Raw genomic sequence first — 18012 nt, 5'->3', positions numbered from 1 at the left:
CCTCAAAAAAAAGAACATTTCCTCTCTCCAGCCAGTTCAGGTTAAGAAGATGTGAAACCGCGTTTATCTCTAGTTTATCTCTATAAGAACGGTGCGTTCCAAGGTGTGAAGTGAGAGAGAAGGGATGTCAGGATTAGGGTTTTGAAGCAAGACAAGAAAAGAGAGTGTATGAGTTCGATATTTTCATTCCGTCTAAATAATTATAATGACAAGAAGTTAGTATAATTTTTTGAATATTAAGAAATAATATGTATTAAATCAAAGGAAAATGTTCTAGACCACTAATCCAAGAGCTCTGATAGCTCTAATATTGGTGTGAATCCCACATGATGAGATGTTTTAGCCTTGGGAAAATGTTTGGGATCCCCTTTGGGAATGACCCCCACACCCCCAAAATCATCCTAGCCCTCCATGTATGTGTGGGATCCACTCATGTATGTATGGGGTCCACATCATGAGTGGTCTAGATTTGTGGGGGTCTTGTGAAGGTGGGGGTCTCAATCACCACTCTTGGCGTTGTATCTTTTTTTTTTTTTTTTTTAAAAAAAGTATTTTCCAGCTCATTTTAGAGATCTTTGCTTTAAATCAAATTGCGTGTTGGTACTAGATAGAAATGATACTAGATAGATCAACATGCGAGATCAATGATAGATCATTGCTTTCATTTCCAGTCAAGAAAAGATCTCTTGCAAGAAGGTTGACATTGCTTTCATTTCCAGTCAACCTTCTTGCAAGAGATCATTGATAGATCATTGCTTTAAATCAAAATGCCAGAAAATATAAATGTAATTTACTCTATTTTATTATTAATAATGATTGAGACCTCTTTTTCTAAAAACCCTCACAACCTCTTTAAATCTCAATCATTAATGTTATAAGCTCCACATATATATCAATAATTAGAATCCGTTTCAAAAAAAAGAAACTCAAGCATTTTTCTTTTATTATATTAGTGGGCGTGTGTCCTGATGATGGATGCGTTGTTAACTTTAATTTAAATATATATATATATATATATATATATATTTTTTGTGTGGCTGAAATGGTAAAAATATGACTATCGCCGTGTGTTTGTGGAGGAGGATAGGGGAATCTTGGACGAGGTCACAGACGATCCGGATTCAGTCTTGAGGATTAGGGAAGGAGCGAGAAGATGGCGGCGTGTGCTTTGGCTTTACAGTCCGTACTACCAGCATCAGCATCAGCATCATCATCATCATTACTCATCGTTACAGCCAAAATTGCAGCGAAGACCCCTTCCCCATCCCTACTGCAATACCCCTACACCACCACCACCACTCGCGCATTTACGGTGGTTTCTTTTTACAACGCTAGAAGAATTTCCCACAAAATTCCATTTCGATGCAGATCTGGTATTCTTCTTCTACTTCTTCTTAACTTATAGCTTTTGCTTATTTTATGAACCCTCCTTTGTTACATATATATTGTCTTTTTATTGTTGAATTTCTACTATTGGGTTGGGTTGGGAGAATACGAATTATCCCCAACCTGCACAATGGAAGCTCTATACTTGCATCAGGTCTTCAAGTTAGGCGGGTTGGGTTGGGTTGGGTTGGGTTGAGGAGGGACGCTCTGTCCAATCTCAACCCCAAGTGTAGAGGGGCTTGCCCGACCCCAACCCCGACCGCGACCGATAGCTTCAACTGGCTTGCTCAAGGTCGACCCCATGTCTATGCCTAAATTCAACACACCAAATTTTATTCAGGGTTAAACATTGAGCTGAACTAATGCATTACACTTCTTAATAAAATAAATAAATAAATGAAATATAATATCTAAAAAAATTACATGCTGTAGAATGAGTACATTGAAGTATGATTTAATCAAATGGTGGAAACATAGTTAGTATTATATATATTAATAATAGAATTCGGGTTGCTGGTATGAGAACTGCTGCCCAGTGCCGAATTGAATTCAGTAGAAGGGGCCCTCATTTGCGAATCTTCTGGCATGTCACTCGTAGAATACTTCAGATATCCCTTCATTTTACAATACGTAATCTCCTTTTTAATATTCAAATTTTCAAGTCGATACTTCACCATTCATGGCACGTGTTTATCGTTAATTAAACAATAACCATTTCCATAATAGACTAACTCACATTGACAATCCACAGGGAAGAGAAACCACGCCTGCAGACTGTCATTATCATCTAACCTCCGATCATAAATATTTACTTTGACCAACCCACTGGCATTGGGTGCGCAAAGGGAGAATATTTTATCAATATTTTATCAACCTTAATACTCTTTTGTTTGTATCTCAACCTCAACTGAGAAAATAAATTAGGCAAAGCAAGTTCAATACAATTGATATCACTTGCTGAAACACCTTCAACAACACCAGTTTTTATTATCATCCACCTCCATTAACCTGAACATTACAAATAAAAATACATAAAATTGCAATTCTAAACAATTTTAAAGTATATTTTGCTCCTGAAAGTAATTTTGCATTCTTTTCCACTAACAGTAGCAACCACTAAATATATGACACCCTTTTGAATACTTCTTACATTTTCCAACAACATATCTTCGTAGTCTGTCCAAACATTAACAGGGAAGAACCGGCCCACAACTTCTATCTCGTAACGAATGTACTCTTTGTCCTTGCCACCAACGAGCTTGAATCTCATTTTATTTAGCATCCGAAACCAGTCGGACTGGTCAGAATCAACAATCCAGGTCTCAGGATTACCCTTGCCAACTTCAATATATATCTTGTCAAGTGTGGGGCCGGGATCTGACGGACTATTATCACTTATGACAAAAAATAATATGTGGTGGACCACAGTTTCGTCTTTAGCATCTTGTCCCAATTGAACATTCCCAATTAATTTTATACCTTTAACCACGATCTTGTCTGATTGACGGTCACATCTCTTGTTACCCAACTTAATACCATTTAGCAATCTCGCGCCACCTTTATTATCAAATTTAACATCTCTTAATTGTTCATTATACAACTGTAACTTCCTTACTTCCTTCTTAGTCTTCTTAATATATCGGGGAATATTCTGAACATACCGTCTGCGAATGTATGCCGCCTTAAAAGGTGCACGACCACGGTAACTATGCTTATATCAACTTGTCGCCGGTGTCCTTGATCGGCGGTACACAAGGGGAGTCTGATACTGGCTGCTCATTACTTCTTCCATTTTTTATAAAACACTCCAAATCTTTTATCCTACAAATTCTGCAAATTCTATTACCTCTGCTAACCCTTCTATTCCAACACCTTAGTTTTGATATTTTTTTCCTCGTACCCACGAACAAATTTCGCCGGAGCTGACCGCTGCCTCTCTTCCCACAGTCCTATTTGTTGACAATTTCAATATACTATCCAAGCCTTAAAATTTTGTAAGGTAGATTAGGTAGCTCAGGTTGGGCCTGCCCTAGTTGCACCCCTATTGCTAGTTGAGCATTTTCAATGGACATGGTAACGTTATCTTTCATATATTTGCACTTAAAAGGGGTAATATGTTTTTCTTTGTACTTGGTCAAAGTCTCCATGTTTTATTTGGGGTGGCTCTAATAGCCCCTACCTTTTTTCTAAGGATATTGATTTTTTTTAATGACAATTATAACCTCAATTAAAATTGCTATATGGACACAAATTGAAATGGAACACCTGTGATGTCCCGGGGTTTGGGCTTGAATTGTATGCATTTCTTTCAGTGTTTTGTTTACTGTATTGGGTCGTTAAGACTCCTTTTCTACTCCTATTTAACCTCTCTTAACTTTTCCGAGTTACAAATTTTGAGTTTTGGAACTTGTTTCAAAATACTAAATCAAACTCTAGTTTTTAGGCAAAACCGCTCGTGCAAAATTGGAAGCTGCCCGAGCAGATCATTGCAGAGTCTCACTGGTTTTCTGGGCAGAAAACTGCTCGAGCAGATTTTGGCGACTTTTTCTAGGCAGCTCTCTGGAGTAATCCGCCCATGAGACAGAAAATTATGCTCGAGCGGATTGGAAATTCTGTTCGTGCATAATTGAAACCGTTCAGGCAAATTTCAGTGCGTCTGTCTGGAAACTCGTGCTCTTTTCCTCAAAACTGATGCCAAAAGTTATTTTACACAGATTTTTCTCTCCTCTCTCTATATATTCATATTTTCTCTTCCTCCTCTCTAAAAACACACCTAAATCCAACTTTTCTCTAAGATTTAGCTCAAATCTTCAAGAGTTTGAGGGGGCTTTTTACACCAAATCGAAGAGGGCAACTAGGTCTACGTTTATACCGATTGGATCATGTTTTCGTTAACTTTGATTTCTAGGGTTTTCTTCTTCTTCAACTCCCAAGCTTGAGGTGTAATCTTTGATTTATATATATATATATATATATTTGCAAGATTATGCTTGTTTGAAGCTTTTATTACATGTTTGAGTTATGATTTTGGGTTGTTGAACTCTAGATAATGTTAGAAGATGGTTTTATCTACTTTTCTCAAAACTTTTGAGAATATAAGTTATGTTCCAAGGCGTGGGCGTTGTTTTTTGAAAAATCTTTTTAAAAAATGGAACAAAAATCTTGTTTTGGTGGAAACCCTAGAATTTGGGGATTTTGGAGAAAAGTTGAGATATGGTGAAATTGTGCTTGGTAAATTGTTATATGAAGAAATGATGGAGAAATTCTTATGGTTGTATCAAATGAGGGAACTTCATGAAAAAAATGAGAATGGTTAATTTTAAAACTTATCATTGGTTTGTCTTGGAAAACCGATTTTAGAAAACGATATTTAACATATGGAGAGTACATGGATGTTGATATTGTTATATTGTCTCTTAGAAAAATATACTATGATGTTATATTGATAAGAGATACGAAATTTGATCACAATGGAGGAATGTGTGAATGAATTGAGAAATTGAGAAATTTCAAGACATTGATAAAGAAATATATTGCATTGACCACCCAATCTTGGAAGACCACCTTATTCATAAACCAAATATCAAAATTACCAAATCTCGGGCTACCACCTTATTCAATTTCCACCTCATACTTCAATTAATTAAAACTCATAATCCTTATGAGTTGAGCCTCATGCACGCGCAACCAGTGTTGCCAAGCACCCACTTCTTAGAAAAAAACACTAACTAATAGTTGATTAACACATGCTTTTGGATTCTCTCTATTTATAGCAACTAAAGCACCTTAAATGCTCTGATACAAAGAATTAGTTTACACTTTGTACCAAATCTCACTTTGGTCCCTACATATGAAATTGTGACAATCAACCTCCTACATTTTGGTCAAGTGTCAATATTTCCCTTATGTTACTCCATTGTTTAAATCTTTTACGAAGCCAATCATGTGACCAACATGTGACAACGAAATGAGGGCAAGGGGGGAAAATCATCCTCATTTTTTGCCAAATACACACTTCATCCCATGTGATCAGCATGTGAGAGTTATATAATACAATATGTATATATGTGTGTGTGTGTGTGTGTGTTCATATTCTAAAAATAGGGACGGAGAGAGAAAAAAAAAAACCGAGTTTTTGAAATCAAGAAAGACAACAGAAAAATCGAAGAGAAAGTAAGAGGAATGGACTGAAGACTATGCTACTATGGAAAACAGAGCTTTGTGACTCCAATTTTGCAAAACTCTAGTTCATCTCCTTGATTGTTCACAATTTGCATTTTGTTTCAGCCGAATGCAACCGTAATTTGATGTAAATTTTGGGAAGAAGTGTGTATAGGCAGGAAATAGGAGTGATTTCCCTCCCTCGCCCTCATTTTGTGGTTACATGTTTGTCACATGACTGACTTTTGTTAAAGACTTAAAAGGTGGAGTAATAGAAAGGGGACATTGACACTTGACTAGAAGTGCAAGGGGTTGACTGCCACAATTTCATGTGTAGGGACCAAAGTGAAATTTAGTGCAAAGTGTAATTTACTGAAAAAACTGACTAATAGTTGATTAACACATACTTTTGGATTCTCCCAATTTATAGCAACTAAAGCACCTTAAATGCTCTGATACAAAGAATTAGTTTATTGTTTTGAAAAAAAATAAATTGAAGAGAGTTATCTTTTGGGAAGAGAAGTATTGATATGGCATATTGCTATATCCAATTGCTGATTTAGAATCTTCCATTGACAAGCTTCATAACCATCTATCTGTCTCTATATATAACCATGTGTTTGTTTTATAAGCAAAATGTTTTTAGGAAAGAAAGCGCTACAAAAGGGGCTGCACCTTGTACACATAAAACAAAAGGTTCCTTCCTATATCTACAAGGATATATAACTCCACAAAAAACCAAGAAAATCACATTAGAGAAAAAGAACTCTATCATGTGCCAAATGTAAGTCTATTTTTGTCACGCCCCAACCCGCCCCTATAAGTTTGGGCATGACTAGCCTGATGACGGACTCAAAATTCAATAATTATATAATATGGGGCCTGAACGGAAGCAATTATCAATTTAAAAATAACATCCATTGAGCTAACGCTTACATGCTAGGATCACAAAATATTCGATCAAATAGCTCAACACATAATGAACATACCCATAAGAGACGATTGTACACATACATGTATACAATCCCATCCCCGTAGCTGGGGGGTATAACTAAAGCATTGGTAACTAAAGCGTTGGTAGTGAAAGTTATACATGTCTTACTACATTGACAAAAGCCAGTGACCAATGCTATGAGCAAAGAAAGGAACTACACAAAAATAAACAAGCTTCATCTAGTTGCTTGGACACAGCGGGGATTGATAAAAGAAAAGCTGCCAAGGCTGGACTAGGACTGACTTCCAAGCTGATTACCTACAGAGGCAGACATAACACGGAGTGAGCAGGGCTCAGTGAATAATAGTAATATAAGGAGGTTAGGTGAATGAGCATAGCCTTGGAGAATATAAATATACATATAACAAACTAACCATAAATAAGTCTTATCCATACTATATTTCAAAACGGTCTCAGGCCCACACGTAATACAGAACGGCCTCAGGCCCAACATAACGACAGTTGTCCAGAGCAATATAGGGAAGATGGAATATCGGCATGTCTCCATCTCCTTTGGCGTAGAGCCATTAGTCATGTACAATTCATATCATTATAGGGTAGATGGAACATCGACATGTCTCCATCTCCCTCGGCCTTAGGGCCATGAGTCGTAAACAATTCACGTCATAATGTACTCCATTGCAGTAAACGTAATTTATATCAATTACATACATGGATCCTAGTGGGACTCATCTCACTACACCATTCACAATCAGAGACATCTAAACCATAGTACAGTGACTCCAACGTGCCAATTATAACCAAGGTATAATAATTCGTAGATAGAAATGCAAGAGCAACTATATACATCATTACACTATTAGTACTCACAGCGATGGGCTTCCGGTAGTAATGGGACGATGTCCTCACCTTCCTCTATTTTAGATCTTTCCACACTCAGTGGCTTATAACTGAACGACCTCGGGCCCATCATTAGCAAAGCAAAATGACCTCAAGTTCATAAAGATATCATTGTTCAATATCGCTCATAAGTTTTCCAATTATTCATCATGAGGCGACATAGTTAGCTTACAAATAACAGAACACCAATAATAGTTATTAACGATAAACGAAATATGTCGCTACAGTACTATTACTCACAGTGATGTAGCGGAGCGTTAGTTCTCTCTTGTATGTGACCTATTCGTTCCATTCACATTCAATTACAAGCATTTTAAAAGCGTTAAACACACATTTTAGCAATCTCAGAGGGTCAAACAGCAGAAAAGGAAGACACAGATTTTCTCCCCTTGGGCCGCACTTGTGACAATCCCCTCCGCACGTGCGGGAGGTGGGCCGTACGTGCTTTTATTTCAGTAGTTTAACTTCGAAATTCCCTGTTTTCCGCACGTGCGGCTGTGAGCCCCGCACGTGCGGTGGTGCTTCCCGCACGTGCGGCCATGACCCCCGCACGTGCGGTCGTTATCCCTGATTTGTGCAATCCGATCCAAAACACACACCCATCTAGGTTACATCTCAAGGCACAAAATAAGGGAATTAAGCTCAACATGATGATATAACACTACAATAACATGAATCAGAAGCTCAATTAGGTCTTTAATCCCTTCAATTTCATAAACAAAACTCAATATTCTTGTATTTGATTATATTTGATATATTTGGTCTTCCATATATATACACCATCATCTAACCACATGGATGAGTTCAACATGCAAAACTAAAAACAAAGTGTAATTCCCCTCCATATAGCTTGTAAAAATTTATGTATTATTGATTGATATCTGATATAGTTATTCTGTCTATTACAAATGGTTCCTTATATAGATGTAGGTGTAGTGGATGGTGGTAGTGGTGTAGTGGGTTAGGTTTAGTGGAGTAGGTGAGGTGGTAGTGGTGTAGTGGGTTAGGTTTAGTGGAGTAGGTGAGGTGGTAGTGGTGGTAGGTGATGGTAAATTCTAACAGCCCCCCGCAAACTCAAGGAGGATAGAAACTAACCAACTTGAGTTTGAAGAGAGGAACAAAATAATAAAATACAGAAAAATAAAAAAAGATAGGAGACACTGTATGGTCGTGTCAGACCATTGGTGAAGACACTGAATGGTGGTGTCATAACGTTGTAGAGGACACTGTATGGGGGTGTCATAACGTTGTAGAGGACACTGTATGGTGGTGTCATAACGTTGTAGAAGACACTGTATGGGGGTGTCATAACGTTGTAGAGGACACTGTATGGTGGTGTCATAACGGTGTAGAAGACACTGGATGGCGGTGTCAGACCGATGTAGAAGGCAGTTTATGGGGTCATGTCGGACCGTTGTAGAAGACAGTTTATGGGGTCATGTCGGACCGTTGTAGCAGACAATGTTGTGACAGTTGTTGTGACAGTTTACGGAGTCTTGCTGGACCCTTGTAGAAACTAACCGGAATCAATGTCGGGACAGTTTACAAAGTCTTGTCGGACCCATGAAGGAGCTAACCGGAATCAATGTCGGGACAGTTTACAGAGTCTTGTCGGACCCTTGTAGAAATTAACCGGAAACAATGTCGGGACAGTTTACAGAGTCTTGTCGGACCCTTGTAGAAACTAACCGGAATCTATGTCGGGACAGTTTACAGAGTCTTGTCGGACCCTTAAAAAGTCGCACCCTCAAAAGGTGTGCCCAATCTTTCAAAAAAGGCGTGCCATCAAAAGGCGTGCCATCAAAAGGTGCGCCCACTTCATCAAAAGATGTGCCGGACATGATGGCGAGGCACGTGAGTGTCTTGGCTGGCGCGCCCGTTTGTCGTCTGGCGTCAAGGGGCGCGCGATACGCGTGGCTGCCTTGGCTATTTAACCAAGACGAAGGCTGAGGCCGAGGCAGAGGCTGAGACAAGAAACTGAGAGAAACCTCTGAAAATTTGCATTCTGAAAGACTCGGTAAACACTCTGTAACCCAGAAAAAAATGGCTTCGTCTTCCCGGAGTCTGCTCACTCTCTTTCCCGACCTCAACGAGTCAACAAGAGAGAGAACTGGTGCGGTGGCCAGTGAACCTCAACCAAATACCTCTGTGTTTGCTCCATTGAACTTTCCGATGCGGTCGGTGGAGCAAAAAATGGCGGTACAGTCGGATGTGGAGGCCAATCAGTATACCTTGAAGTCATGTGTGGAAACCATGACTGCGGTTACAAATTTGTCGAACCGGCTGCAGAGTAGGACAAATGAGGTGCAGCAGTTAAACGCCCAACTGGCTCTGCTCCAACGCATGTATAAGGATGCGCGAGCAGAGATAAGTGTGCTAAAGGCGGAAAACAAGGAGCTGAAGCGGAAGGCCAGTTTTATGTTCCGATTTGGAGGGCCGCCATATGCTGCAGTGGAGGAGCAGGGAGTAGTGATCATGCCCAGTGGAGTGGGAAACACGGAGGCAACACCGGCAAGGGCCGCCCAAGACGGAGGCAAGAAGAAAAGACCGGCGGCAGAATAGAGAAGAAAAATCCCACCTGTAAATGTGGGTGTTTGTTTGTATTTTATTTTATTTTATTTTATTATTTTTTTTTTTTGTTGTGTGTTTGTTTTTTTTTTGTGTTTTTGTATGTGGAAACATGGTGATCGGGTTGAGACCCGACATGAATAAAATGAGTTGGTGTGCAAATTTGTAAATTGTTTGCAATGGTGTTTGGTTTTTTTTTTTTTTTTTTTTTTTTTTTTTTTTTTTTTAATAAGAATAATAATAATAATAATAATAATAATAAAAAGAAATTTGATTACAAAGAAATAAAGAAGTGGGGATGAGTTCAAAAGTGGACACTATCAGTGGGAAACATGAGTGTATGAGTTATTTGATATAATAATAATAATAATAATAAAAGATAGTATAATAGTGTGGTGGGAACAAGCCCACGAGGAAAAGTAAGAATATTGAGGTGCAAATCAGGTTGTGTCTCTTTTGCTTTTCAAAAGATGGAAGAAAAGAAATAAAAAAAAAAAATAAAGTGCAAATTAATATGTGTGTCGTGGGCTTTTCAAAAGACGGAGGAAAAGAATAAAAAAAAAGAAAGGCATTGATTTGTGCAAAAGTGGACAGTCTGTGCAAAAGGCATAGATTTGTGTGTTTTTGCTTTGAAACAAACATGGCTCTCATAGAGAGAGAGAAATAGAAAACTAGCAGTATCCAGCAGTAGCAGATTAGATAAAGAAGGCAAACACATCCAATGTCCGTTGTCAGACAACAGGAATATAAGACACGGCATGAAAGATGCTCCGTAATACAGGAAGTGGGGGATGAGATGGACTTCAATCTTTCGGAACTGTAAGAGGACTCGCTTGATGACGTGCTCTCTTGCTGGATACGCCTCAACTCATCATAAGCCCATTCAAGACCGGGGCAATAATGGAGTGGCGGATGTTTCAGGATCATCAACCACGGCGTCCCACCGGAGTTGATGGCGTCGTTTGTAATGATCGCCGATGACCTGCGATTTTGGACGCCGATCACGAGGTTGAGATTTTCCGGCGAGGAAAAGAAGCAGAAGCTTCCGAGATCGCAGGATTCGCCTCTGATGGTGACGACGTAGGCGAACCGGACGGCGATGATGAGAACACCGAAGACAAAGAGTCGAACCAGAATGTTCCTCAGTAAGCTTGGCTTAGACTCCATAGCTCTCTGTATATACTAAATCTAGAGAGAGGGATTGCACTGACTGTTGAGAGAGAGATGTGGAATTTGTGGCAGCGGAGTGAAGGTATGTGTGGAGGTCCGGCGGGCGGCCAAGGTAAGGCTGCCACCCGCCGGTGAAGCAGAATTATTAGCTTTTTAACCTTGCTCTGATACCATGTAAAAATTTATGTATTATTGATTGATATCTGATATAGTTATTCTGTCTATTACAAATGGTTCCTTATATAGATGTAGGTGTAGTGGATGGTGGTAGTGGTGTAGTGGGTTAGGTTTAGTGGAGTAGGTGAGGTGGTAGTGGTGTAGTGGGTTAGGTTTAGTGGAGTAGGTGAGGTGGTAGTGGTGGTAGGTGATGGTAAATTCTAACATAGCTCAACAATTCCAAATCAACTAAACATAAGAAACATTATAAACAATTAACACACACTTGTTCTATATTATAAACCCTAACTTACATAATAAAGAGAGATTCTTACTCAAGTCTAAGAGAGGAGTTAGTTGAGGTGAGACATTTTTTACCTTAAACTCAATTCTCTACAAGTCTTCTCAATTTCCAAATCCTCCTTCTTGTTGAGATTCTCTCCCCCTTGTTCTTCCTCTCTCACTCTCTCTTCTTCCAGGAGATATTTGTTTCATAAAATGACCAATGGCTAAGGAAGGAACTTAAGAGGGTTTATTAAAAGTTGACTATAATTTAATCAGTTTAATCATTACGAATCAGATTTTTACAAAAATTCATATTATAAACTAAAAATCATACTGATCACAATTATAAAGTCAATTTCGGATTATCAAGCTTCTAAGGCTTTCAATTACTGATCCAAACATTTCAATTGTAACAGATTTTGCTCATAATCAACAGATATAAGTCCATAACCATATAATTCACACAATTAAGCTTAATTTCACATGGAATTTCACATTAAGCACATAATATGAGCGGAAAACATATAAGGAGATTGGGTTATTACGGTTTTCCTTTTTTACCTTTTGGGTTTTCTTTTGGAGATTCTCTTGTCCTCCTGGTTCTCTTTTTACTTTCTATATTTTCTTTATTAAGAATATTTCTCTTCTGTTGGCTATCAAGAAAAGAGGAAAAAATAAAAAAATAAAACTTCGCCAAAAACCAACAGTCATTTTTAGACAAAAACATGGAACTCTCAACAGGAACTTGTCTCTCTTTATGTTGTTTGTCATCAATTAATCTCTTTAGTTGTCGTCCAGGCTAGGAAGGCCACTCTCTTGGCTCCGTTCCAGATCCAAGCATGTGTACTTTTCTATTACTTCTATATGTAAATATAGCTATGTTAATGCAAATAATTTCCCAATTCAACGTCTCCAATGTCACTTACAAGACAGAACAGTGTGATGCAACCTCTCAATCCATCAACAACTAGATGGAACTAGAGCACTTCTGAGCATCACAAAGTTGACATGGCAATTACCACCACTATCTTCAAAACTAATTAGAGCCTAAATCAATGACAAGTGACCTTCCACTAGAAAATTTCCAGTAAAAGACCGTTGTTGATGTGAGGGACCCTTAGTGGCCATGAAATAGATATATGTACAAATATGTAGACACTAGAAATTGTGAATTGTTGTTTTAACCCTTCCTTTTTCACTGTGCTTGCTTTATTTAATTTGGCTTGTACATATTACTAATAATGTTCTCATTTTGCACTTTAGAATCTTGTTTTTGTCGTATGAATTAATAGATATAACAGAGAGTAGGAAATGTTTTATTGGACTACGGTGAAAAAAGTTTTGAGGTTGTAGTGTTAAAGTCCGACTATCAAATTGATATGGCATTGATAGCTAATACTAATAGAGACAGACATACAGAATGACAATTGAAGCTAAAGTAAATTTTCGAACTCTGGGAGATAAAAGAAGAGGGATAGTGGATGTGTAAGAATTTCTAGATGAATATTTTACAGTCAACTGTACAAAGCATACACGCTTGGGGGGTGTACCCTTTTAAACAAGGGAGGATTAACATGTAGGACATTCATGGTGTTGTACTTTTTGACAGTGAACTGAATTAAGCAAAAATGTGAACAGACATACAATATCGTCGACTGAATTGGCAAATTTAAGATTTCACATGGATCATGTTTACAAGATCGTCGAATGGAATTTAGGCTTAACTTATGTGAACCTTATTTTATGTATTTATAGGATAGTGGGTTGATGGTACACTGTTATTAAACAAATTCAATAGTAGACAATGTTACACTAAACTTCCTATTCTGTTCTATATCAAAACATTGAGAATTATGAAGAGGATTCTTTACAGAATAGAGTTTCATAGAGAATAATAGAAGGGCCACAGAACATCAAAGTATTAGCCAGTTCCGAGGAGACGAGGGAAACGTGCATCTAAGGACCTTTTCATTCATACTTCATCATATTCAAGCAAGGCTTCCCGATGTACCAGAATTTATTGTGTGCTATGTGCCTGCTTGCGTTCCGTGTACTGGAGCAATTTAATTTCTTGATGTTTCGAGGAAGATTTATGTGATCAAGTTATATCAATTAAATTCTAGAAAAATGTTTTAAAAAAGCTGCAAGAGCAATCACTTAAGCAGATGGTGAGGTTATTGGAGATGATGATGCTGAGATGATCGAGTGGCAGGCCCAAAAAATAAGCATCAGAGAAAAATGGAATAGTAGGAAGTTGATAGCAATTATGTATAACAAAATACAGGAGACCATGATGGTTGTCTAATTATGTAAATAATGTTCACAATTATGCAAGTGTTCCTCAAGTTGCTCATTGATTCATTTTATTTATTGTAGCTGCTCTTCCTTTCTGGAAGAAATATTAAACAAGATTACTAATTTTCTGTGTGTGTATATGTGGATGGTTGTGAATGTGCAGCATTGACCCCTGAGTTGCAGACCACCTTGGATAAAGTTGTTACATCACAAAAGGTGGTTCTTTTCATGAAGGGAACCAAGGAGTTCCCACAATGTGGATTCTCACACACTGTTGTCCAGATATTGAAATCACTGAATGTACCTTTTGAAACGATAAACATACTAGAAAACGACATGCTGCGTCAGGGATTGAAGGAGTATTCCAACTGGCCAACTTTTCCTCAACTTTACATTGATGGGGAGTTCTTTGGTGGCTGTGACATCACTGTGGGTAAGTTCATTCTGCTGCAATTTTATTATCAGTTGAAAACTGCTTATATGGCAAGATTATCACCAAAAGTTTCTGTTTTGATCCGTCAGGTTCCTTTTAGACTTGACAGAGTTTGCTTCATTGTTCAAGTGTATTACCTGATTTTCTGTTACTTGGTGTGACAGATTGGTAGGGAATATCTTTGTAAATAGCAAAAAATTCAAGTTGCAGAATAATCTGAACATAGCCAGGAATTTGATACAGGGGCATTCATATTAAAAAAAAAAATTATGCCAAACAAGTTAAACAATTATAACTAGGAAAATCAAATCAAAATTTCAATACGGCTTAATCTTTATATGACAATAATTTTATATTGTTCTTGGTATAGTTATGAGTTGAAAGTGAAGCAATGACACATTCCCTAGTACATAGAATTTTCGGCAGTTGCATATAGGTATGAGTGATAGATTTAGGAAAAGTGCATACATGGAATATGACATCTTGTTTCCAAAAAGGCATGCTATGTGGGTGGTCTACTCACACTTGAACATGGCTACGGTGGATTTGCATAAACGAAAGCTCACTTTCAAAGGGATATTTGTTAGGATGAATTTTGGAATAAGGACTTGCAGCCACATAGTTTTGTTCACCATTGCAAGTCCATTATGCTTCCACAAGTCATTGTTTTTTGAGTCATTTTGTTGATGTCGTCTTGAGTCATTTTATTGACGTCTCAACTTGTTGACAAGTTGTTTTCGTTAGAGGGAGAGTCTGATGTAGTTAGAATTAGTGGTGTAGTCATGTTTTTAGCACCATAAGTTTTAGTTGGGTCTGTGACCTATAAATAGGTAGTTAGGTCCTTTAGTAATCAATTTATGACATTTTGATATTGTAATATTGGAACTTAGCGCACTTTGTATCCCAATTTGGGACTTTTTCTCTCTAATGAAATCCATTCTCTAATTTTGGCTCCATTAATTTCTTAGGAAATGTGTCCGACACTTTAAAATAAAAATTTCATAATTTTGGATATTTAGACAAGAAGACTTTGACAACACTTCTCAAACCCTCCTCGACATAACCTGTGTGTTGGATCTCTTAATAATAACAATGTTGGACATTATTGGGAACACAACTTACACACCCCAAATATACCTTGAAACATTTCAAAAACAAATACATTATATGTACAGTCAACATATAGTATCATATGCAATGAACAACTTCTAACATATGAAAGAAGAAGAAGATTGAAGAAATCATAGTAAAGTAAGCAATAGGAGCATGCATTATATATATATGATGATATTTGTAGAGCTGTATTTTTTTACAATTTGCAATTTTAAATAGAAATATATAAGCAATTGATTAGTTACATATTTTTCATTATAACATGCATAAAATAAATGTAAATATATAATGTATTAATATGTTGCTGTGTTGTGCCCTATTTTTTGAAGATTTGTCATGACAGTGTGTTTGTCTCTGATATCTGTGTCTATGCTACATAGCTCCAAGCCCACCATTGGATTGCATGAGTCAAACGTTTGTCCCACATGCCAAATTTTAGCTTGATTAGAGGTTAGAATTACCCCATCTGTAGAGTGTTCTAAGTTGTAGTATTTATTTGATTTTGTGAATTACATGGCTAAAAATGTCAAGTTTATATGATTTGCATGACATTTGTATCTAGCTGAACAGTGCTTGGATATAAAAACATTTATTTTTTTGTGGGTGTGAGTTGATTTGTCAACCATCATATTATGTCTTAAGAAATTATTGAATTATTGTAGTTGAGGTAATAAAGTACATCATATTACTGAAATTAATTGGATTCACATTTTACACATGGAGTCTTTCTATTACAATCAGATTTTATGGCTTTTTAAAAAAAAAAAATTCTTCTTGGTTGTTCCTTCAGTAATGAATACAGGGGCTTTCTCATTCAATGAGATTAATCAAGGGGGACTACATGCAGGTGGGAGAAAGGGAAAAAAATTACCAATACATGGAGGGGTGCAAGTGATTTGCACCCCACCATAGACACACTTGCGCCCCCATGTGTTTATAATCTTTTTCCCCTTCTCCCACCTACATATAGTTCCCCCATTAATCAATTAACCCTCTCAGTATTCTAATTTCTAGTTCAGTTGGTTTCAATTTCATCTCTACTGGAGGTGTAATTTTGAAGTTCTGGTTTGTCCATGTTCATGTGGGAAGCTTTTTAATTTTATTGGTACACTAAAAGAACCTTGTTGAAATGTTTGTCCCTTGGGCCTCTCACTAAAGCATCATTCCAACCAGTAGAGCTAGAACTCTACGTGTAATTTATGATAGATTTGATTTTGTAAACCTCCAGCAGCAAATTGATAAATTTGTGTGTTTTTGCTTTAATAGTCGTTTGAGCAGAGTAATTGTAGAGGATTATGAATAAGTAGCTTGCATCCTTTATCATCTTTATGTTGCAGTTTAGGTGTAACGGGAAAGTTTGTAATAATCTTTGCAAACATACCAAACTGATTTATGATTTTCTTTTATGGCACAAGTCTTAAAAGTGAAATTGATTCTGTCACAGAGGCATATAAAAGTGGGGAATTGCAGGAACTGTTGGAGAAGATACTGTGCTCCTGATGAATCAGAATTTCTGAATTCCTGTTTGGTAAAGGTTTCATTTGTACCACTAGTCGCTCAGTGACAAGGCTGTTTTTTAATGACAAATGTTAGGGACACTACCACTCTCACTAACAATCAACACTCACAAGTTTGTGTGGGTCTCATACCAAGCTTGTGAGTATATTAGTAAGATTGTTAATAAGAGTGTTAGTGTTCCAAACATTGTTGTGTTGTAAATAATATATGGATTCTAATACTGTACACTTTTTCTTTTTTTAAATTATGGTAAGAGAAGAAGTCTTGATTTGAGGATGACACAGAACACAGATGATTGGCGAAAGGGTATGGTTTGGGAAAGAAAAATGCTGTTGGTTACTGAAAGCTTAAATGAGCTGCTTATGACTTCTGTTATTTTGAAATTTTTGCATCAGACTGTTTGCTTATATGTACAATAAAAGATAGCGTAAATAAGTTGAGTATCCTGAAACTTGGGGAGGAGTCTTTTTTGTTTACAAATTATTAGCTTTCAACTTAGAACGAGCCAACAAGCTCAATAACGTGTACTCTTTAAGTTCAGTTGGGGCCTATGTTGTCAGGATTTACATTTAAAGGGGCTTTGGATGGGGGGTATGATATTGACTTTCCTTGCATTTTGCTTTGTTATAGCTGTGAATTCTTAGCCAACAAATTCGGCGGCAAATTATTTACTATTCTAGAAATCACTCTTATCAGTAAGAAATCAGACTCTTAGCAGTAAAAGTCTCATTCGGGAGGGTTCGGAGAAAAAATAGTGTGGGTTCGGAGAAAAAATAGTGTGGATGAATCATTGCTGCACGGTAGGGGTGGGAGAGATGACAAGGAGAGGGAGAGTTTTTGATTGGTTTACAGAAAGGACTTAGGGTCAAAAGTAGGAAAAGGTATTTGCTATAGCAGGTATTCGCTATAGCAGGTATTCCACGTCATTTATCCAACATGGGATCCCATTCCACAAAATACAACACGTAAGTAAACACACTATGTGGGGACGGCAATTTAAACCTGGTCCGATGGGGACCCGATCCTCCGACTCCGATTGGAACGGTTTTTTCTCGAAAATTATTCCCATAGG

The 18012-nt window shown here is 37.4% G+C and overlaps 1 protein-coding gene across 7 annotated transcripts; it reads left to right on the top strand.

The window, feature by feature from the left end:
• Positions 1 to 977: 977 nt before the first annotated feature.
• Positions 978 to 17391, top strand: CXIP1 (CAX interacting protein 1). Of its 7 annotated transcripts, none has more exons than XR_003647865.2 (5): positions 1026 to 1373; positions 14040 to 14309; positions 15803 to 15872; positions 16867 to 16950; positions 17200 to 17391. XR_003647865.2 is itself a non-coding variant. In XM_028262462.2 (4 exons), exons 1-3 carry the CDS (start codon positions 1154 to 1156, stop codon positions 16920 to 16922), a joined length of 546 nt encoding a protein of 181 aa, XP_028118263.1. In that variant the 5' UTR covers positions 978 to 1153; the 3' UTR covers positions 16923 to 16950; positions 17200 to 17391. The 7 variants fall into 7 exon arrangements, 5 of the variants coding, with proteins under 5 accessions (XP_028118263.1, XP_028118209.1, XP_028118384.1 ...); XR_003647855.2 differs by having other exon boundaries at positions 17195 to 17391; XM_028262462.2 differs by lacking the exon at positions 15803 to 15872 and having other exon boundaries at positions 978 to 1373.
• Positions 17392 to 18012: the final 621 nt, after the last annotated feature.

Source organism: Camellia sinensis, chromosome 4, assembly GCF_055761805.1.
Source record: "Camellia sinensis isolate YWXY chromosome 4, ASM5576180v1, whole genome shotgun sequence".
Taxonomy (NCBI): domain Eukaryota; kingdom Viridiplantae; phylum Streptophyta; class Magnoliopsida; order Ericales; family Theaceae; genus Camellia; species Camellia sinensis.
This window is presented reverse-complemented; position numbering and strand designations above follow the sequence as displayed.

What these genes read in the sequence shown, in the direction of transcription:
- CXIP1 (XM_028262174.2), top strand. Translation starts at nt 1,154, where the DNA reads ATGGCGGCGTGTGCTTTGGCTTTACAGTCCGTACTACCAGCATCAGCA. An exon ending in TCCATTTCGATGCAGATCTG is followed by an intron (nt 1,374 to 14,039) that starts GTATTCTTCTTC and finishes GTGAATGTGCAG; the next exon opens with CATTGACCCCTGAGTTGCAG. An exon ending in TGGCTGTGACATCACTGTGG is followed by an intron (nt 14,310 to 15,802) that starts GTAAGTTCATTC and finishes TATGCTACATAG; the next exon opens with CTCCAAGCCCACCATTGGAT.